This window comes from Vicia villosa, unplaced genomic scaffold (assembly GCF_029867415.1).
Source record: "Vicia villosa cultivar HV-30 ecotype Madison, WI unplaced genomic scaffold, Vvil1.0 ctg.002156F_1_1, whole genome shotgun sequence".
Lineage (NCBI taxonomy): Eukaryota > Viridiplantae > Streptophyta > Magnoliopsida > Fabales > Fabaceae > Vicia > Vicia villosa.
In genome coordinates, this window is record NW_026705854.1 from 202,084 (window position 1) to 208,906 (window position 6,823).

At 36.0% G+C, this 6,823-nt stretch overlaps 1 protein-coding gene across 1 annotated transcript; it reads right to left on the reverse strand.

The window, feature by feature from the left end:
- Positions 1–5,935: 5,935 nt before the first annotated feature.
- Positions 5,936–6,580, reverse strand: LOC131638050 (uncharacterized). Its single transcript, XM_058908609.1, has 2 exons — positions 6,287–6,580; positions 5,936–6,133 (listed from the first exon to the last, which is right to left on the reverse strand). The coding sequence occupies exons 1-2, from the start codon at positions 6,578–6,580 to the stop codon at positions 5,936–5,938; spliced, it is 492 nt and encodes a 163-aa protein (XP_058764592.1).
- Between the last annotated feature and the right edge of the window lie 243 nt (positions 6,581–6,823).

Consider the following 6,823-nt stretch of genomic DNA (forward strand, 5'->3'; position numbering starts at 1 on the left):
GCCCGTGGGTCCTTGTACGAAGCCCAAGAGGAGGCTATCCGAGGGTCCTTGCATTGTAAGCCCAAGAGGAGGCTATGGGAGGGACAATCCAGGGTCCTTGCATTGTAAGCCCAAGAGGAGGCTATGGGAGGGTCACTCGTTTGTACAAAGCCCAAGGGGAGGCATGGTATAGTTGGTCTGAGCTCTTAGAGCGATTTCACCGGGAAACCATACTCTATGTCCTAACCTAAACTAGTGGAGATTCTTTGCACGAAGCCCAATAGGAGGCTATGGGGAACCTAGTGTTGTACTAAGTTGAACAAGCACACATATCACACATATGAACAAACATGAACAAGTATGAACAAACATGAACAAGTATGAACAATTATATATATATATGACAAAGTGTGTGTATATAATGGAGTTTATGAAGGAAATATACCTGTAAGCATGATCCATTTGTATACACAGGGGCTCGGGACTCACACTCGGGGAGAGGTCCACTTGAGTTCATTCAAAGCTATGTAAACAGGTTTTTACAAAGGCTTGGGACTTATACCTACGTGGAGGCCCGTGTTTTATTTACAAAACATGGTTGATTGTTTTTATTCACAGACGCGAGGTTTCGCTTTTGTAAAACTGTTTGAAAGTTTGTTTTGAAAGTTTATTCTGTTTGAAGAAAAACTGTACAAAAAAGAAAAAGGAGTGGGACTTACACTCTCTAATATTCGAGAGGCCCCACTTCGTTTTGAAAATCAATTGATCAATTAAAAAGATTTAATCAAAAAGAAGTGGTTTATCGTTTTGAAAAGAATCGCGATCGCTCGTTTTAAAACGATTTGAATATGAGAAAAATTAACTTAATTAAGTTGAAAACAAGTTTTAATGCTTAATTAAGACCCAAGTGATTAGGGTTTGATCACAAAAAATATTTACAAGTAATTAAGTTTGAAAAAATCAAATAAAACAATATTTAAAGTATTTGAAAATACCTAAAAACATGTCATTTTAAACCTAATTAAAAGTATATTAAATAAATCTTTTTTTGTGATTTTTTTTGATATTGTCAAAATATGTATATTAAATAAGAAGTGTTTAAAAAATGAAGAAAAAATAAGTTATTTTGATGGGTTAAATTAATTGGTGAAGTTGTGAAGAAAATAGAGAAAAATAGTGTCAAAAAATAAGGTTTTGTCTTCACTAGGGCTTGAACCCACGCCCTGAGGTTCACTACTCAAAACAACAACCAACTGAGCTGCGCGTGCAGCTTGTTTATGATACGCTTCCATTCAATTATATTTTCAAACAAATATTTGAAATTTCCAAACCAAAAACGCGCCAAGAACACAACCCTAACTGAATTTTGAATTTCATCAAATCTGTGTTGTTTTGATCAGGTAAAGGGTCTATTCCACTTGGTTTTTCACGACGAACATGATGATGACCTTTAATTTCATTTATTTTTGCTCTAAGGTGATCAATTTTGTGATGAACACTAAGAACCCTAATTCTGAGTTTCAATCTGAAATCGTGTATAATTGATGAATTGTGAAATTGATTGAGGGCTATTGATCAGTGATAGTGCAGAAACAAGATAGCAACTCAATTTTTCATTTATGATGCATGTATGTATGAGTTTGAAGTTCAAGAGAGCTTACCTTCAAAAACGGCCAACTGAGAATCGAATTCTGCAATAGAGGTGTTACAGAAGTTGTTTGATGATCTGGATAGCTTCAATGGACCTTATGGAAGGTGTCTGGATGCTTGGAACCATCTGAATTCATCTGAGCATAGCCATGGTACCCGACCTGCATAAGCTTCAAGAGTGAATCGAATTTGAAGATGGAGGTGTTTCAGGTTATGGATGATGATTGGTATAGCTCATATATGATATATGGAATGTGTTTGAAGCATTAGTTTGGACAGAAATGAGCTTGTGTGGATTTTGGCATGATAAGGCTCATTTGATGTTCATATGGAGGTTGAAAAGTGAATCTGAGTTTTGGGGTGATTTGGGGTGTGTGAGTGGTTCAAACACATCCCATATGATGTTTATGAGTTGTTAGAACCATCACTTTGGCCATAACTTCAATGATTTGGAGGTTGAGTTTTCTACCTCTTTGAAAACTATGAAACTTGCAATTCAAGAAAGAAGAGAGAAAACCTATAATTGTGAGGTTTTGGTGTGATTTGAAGAGTGATTTGAACCTCTATTTATAGGCCAAGGATTCTGAATGAAGAGCTCTTGCAAGTTGCTTCAAGAATGATGATTTGGCTTAAGAGATAAAATGGAATCTTTCACATTAAATGCAAATGGTTAAAGTAACTAAACCATGGTTATTTTGGCCAAGCTTCTTATCTCTTTCCTATCTGATCTTAAACCAGAAAATATCTCTCAATCATTGCTTTGGTGTGTCATCACTTGAATTATAGGTCATGTAGTCTTGAAACTTAGTGAAAAATGGTGAAAATTCAAGTGAAAATGATCACTAAATGCATAATTCAAAACCATAGCTACACTCCATATTTTTTCATGCTCTTGGACATTTTGGAAAGCTCATGTTGCATACTTCAAAACCCTAGTTGAAAGTTTCTTCAAGACCTTTAAGGAAATGGGTGAAAAAGATCCATGAACTTTGAGAAAAATGAGATTTCAAGTGAAGTTTTCAAAAAGTACCAACTTTGAAGCACCATATCTCTTAAATGGTTGATCTTATGGAAAAAAATTATATGTGTCAAAGTTGTTTATTGGATCAAAATCTACAACTTTCATGTTGGAAGTTTTTTTCAGTTTGTAGGTGAAATTTTGAGAAATTCCCTTCCAAAGTTTGGAAAAAACCATTGAAAAACACTTAGAAATTTTTCTAAGTATGAAAAGTCAAACTTTTGACTTTTGATTCTTGATTGATTTTCTTGATTTTTCTTGATCAAATGACTTCTCATATCATATATTGATGATTCAAAACTTCAAAAGTCATGGTTGACCAAAATTCCCCAAAAGTCAATGGTGATCTTGTACAGTTGACTTTTTCAGACGAATCGCGTTTCTGGAGATTTCAAATGAAACAGGCTATCCTCACCAAATGAATAGTATGAATGGACCATATTGAAGCATTAGAGGATATTGAGCCATGTTTTGAGTTGTGGCACCATGTCCTGATTAAAAAGTCAGTTGCTCAGTGAATTAGGTCAAAAACCCTAATTGTCGACCTGATGAAATTGATGCCTGTAGGTCTTGAATTGAGATGTAATTTCCATTGTATATTGTCATAGGAATTATTTGAGGATGATTGAAACCTTTGATTGACTTCCTGGGGGTTTTTAGGGTTTCCCAAATGTGATCCCTGATTTCAGTCCCTGATAGTTTAAAACCCTGATCTGAGGATTTGTCTGATCAATCTTTGTGCAGAAGATGTTATGAGCCAATGGATTAAGTCAAAATGATGCACTTGGGGTCTTGAGGTCATGTCCCAAGTCATTATGTCAATCTCTGAGCAAAAGTCAGGAGTATGTTGTCTTCAGTCAAAACCCTAATTCAGTCGATTCAAAGCTGTTGAGTTTGTTGAAGTGAATCTCTGGGGACCAAATGTTGATTGTTGATGAAGATAGTTCTTTTGAAATGAAGGGAGAACAAAACCCTAATTGATTGTTACTTGTACTGATGAGTGATTTCCTGATTAAACCCTTCTGAGCACAAGTAGCAAACACAAGCTATGCAATTTGTTAGAGATGCAAATGATGCATATGCAAATGATATGAGGTGGTATCTTAGGTCAAAAATTGGGGTATGACACTATTGCTGATGATACTAACTCCAACAGTTCTCTTAGTCGGGAGGAAATTCTGGACTTGAAGAAGACTAATCCTTTAGAAGCTCTCTTTCGACTTCAGAAGCTGCGACCAAGTTCTTTTGAGATTCCTGCTCAATCGACCAATCCTGATGCTGAGATTGAAGCTCCTCTTGTCGAAGCTATATGCCAGCTAAAAGCCCATCTGGACGAACCTGAGTTTCTCGCTGTTCTTGAGAGTTCTGAACATCTTGGTGGAGAAATTCGTAAGATCCTAGACTTACTAATCAAAGCTTCTCTTCCAGCAGTTGTTGTTCAATTCTTCTTTGACTTTGAGGCGTACTTTGACCAGCTCTGGAGGGACCTCATGACGAAGAAGAACATTACTCGTCAGGCAAAGAACAAAGAGCGTGAACTGGAGAGGGAATGGGATGCCAGTGCAGCTTTGACCAAAAAGGTTGAAGCATTTCAGGAAAAAACTTTAAAGTTTTCTGATAAGAAGGGAGAGATCGACAACAAAATTGCTGACTACAAAGCTCAAATTGATGCTCTCAACAAGAAGATTCAAGGTCTTGAACAAGAGAAAATCAATTTAGCCCAAACTGAAGAAATCCCTTCGCCTGAAATTATTAACCAAGAAGTCTTGAAAGGACTTGGTCATGGTGAAAATGCCCTTAAGTTGGAAAGCAACATTCGACAACTTAAGCAAAACTTGTCTCGACTTGATTCTAAGATCGACTTTGAGTCAGCCAAGCTAGCTTATTTTAGGAACAACTTTCCAACTTTGTAATTTTGTTTTCGACTAACTGGCTATATTTTGTAATGTCTACCAATGCTCTTTATAAGGAACTTTTTGTAATGATTGGCCAAATTTTTAGCCATTTTAATATAATCTTTTGGTTTTATTCTATTATGCGAATTTCTTGAAGTATAGGTTTATATTTCTTCAAATATTTACCGTTTATCCTCAAGATTCGACCATCTGAATTTAGTTCTTCAATTTCATATGCATTGTTTGAAAATATTTGCAAAATTTTGAACGGTCCTTCCCAACTTGGGGACCATTTGCCCAATAACTTATTCCTTTGATCCATGGGTAAAATAACTTTCCATACATAATCACCTATCATGAATGTTTTTTCTTTGACTTTCTTGTTGTAAGCTTTCGCCACTTTTTTCTTTTGTTTTATCAACCTATCCAACGCTATTAGTCGTTCTTCGTCTAATTCTACTAATTCGTCTAACATCATACTCCAGTATTCATCAGACGAAAGACTGTTTTGTCGTTGAATTCTAGCTGACTGTAAATGAATTTCTGCAGGCAACACAGCATCATGCCCAAAAGTCAAACGAAATGGGGTAGTATTTATTGCTTCCTTTGGTGACGTTCGACAAGCCCAAAGGATTTGGTCGAGCGTTTGATGCCAATTTTTTGGCTTTCTCCCCACATGCTTTTTTATCAAATTTATAATAACTTTGTTAGCAGCTTCGACCTGACCATTAGCCTGAGCGTAATATGGAGTGGATGTTAGCAATTTAAATCCTGTCTCTGCTGCAAAAGCTTGCATCTTTCGACCAACAAACACTGATCCTTGATCAGTAGTAATAGTTTCTGGAATCCCATATCTGTAAATAATGTGTTTTTGTATGAAACTAATCACTGTTTCTTGATCAGCATTGACTAGTGGAATTGCTTCTATCCATTTAGTAAAATAATCTATTCCCACTAAAATGAATCTTTGTTGCTTAGAAGATGCAGGTTTGATTTCTCCTATTAAATCCAAAGCCCATCCTCTAAAAGGCCAAGGTTTGACAATGGCATGCAATTCACTGGCTGGAACATGTTGAATGCCTGAAAATTTCTGGCACTCTTGGCATCCTCTTGCATAATCAATACAGTCTTTTAGCATTGTCGGCCAATATAAACCTTGTCTAAACAACAACCATTTCATCTTATGGCCTGACTGATGAGCTCCACAAACACCACTATGAACCTCTGACACAACCAAATATGCTTCAGCTTCACTTAAGCATTTCAACAATACACCTTCAGCTGTTTTCTTGTATAAATCATTTCCTAATATCACATAGTTTAGAGCTCTATATTTAATCTTTCGATCGGTTCCTCCGACTGGATTATTTAGGTATTGGACCAATGGGTTTCTCTAGTCAGAATCTGTCATATTGTCGATGGCAAAAATTTCTAAGGCATACAAATCTTTACATTCAACTTTGTCATCTACCCCCCCAAATTTTGACGTCGACAATTGACCTAACTTGTCTGATATTTCATGAGTTTCTTTCTCTTTGATATCGACCATATCTTCTAACTTGTTTTTAGAAACTCTATAGCCAGAAGCAATCTGTGCCAATTCATTAGCAATGTTATTCTCAGATCTTGGTACATGCAAGATCTCGATATGTTCAAACTTCTCTAACAAGCATATCACTATTGCATAGTACACTATTAGATTTTCTTTGATGCATTTATACTCTTTCTTGATTTGTCGAATTACCAGCTCAGAATCACCTCGAATTTCAACTCGCTTTGCCCCCAAGTCTATCAGGGATTTCAAACCAGTTATCAAAGCTTCGTATTCGACTTCGTTATTAGAACATACATCCTTCATTTTATAATGGAACTTGGTTGGCATTCCTTCAGGAGAAATAATCAGGACTCCAATTCCTGATCCATTTTTATGACTAGAACCATCAAAAAACAACTTCCAATTAGTTTGATCGACTAGATTTGCAGATAGCTCGACTAACCCATGGTCAACTATAAAATCAGCAACAACCTGTCCTTTCATAGCTTTTAAAGGAACATACGTTAAGGATAATTCAGTTAGCGCTAAGGCCCATTTACCAATTCGACTATGCAAAATTGGTTTAGACAACATATGTTTAATAACATCAAAATGAGAGGACACATACACATCAACAGGCTTTATATATTGCTTAAGTTTGTTACATGAGAAATACAAGCATAAACATAACTTTTTAATATCATTATACCTAGTTTCAACAGCCACTAAGGTTCGACTTAGATAATA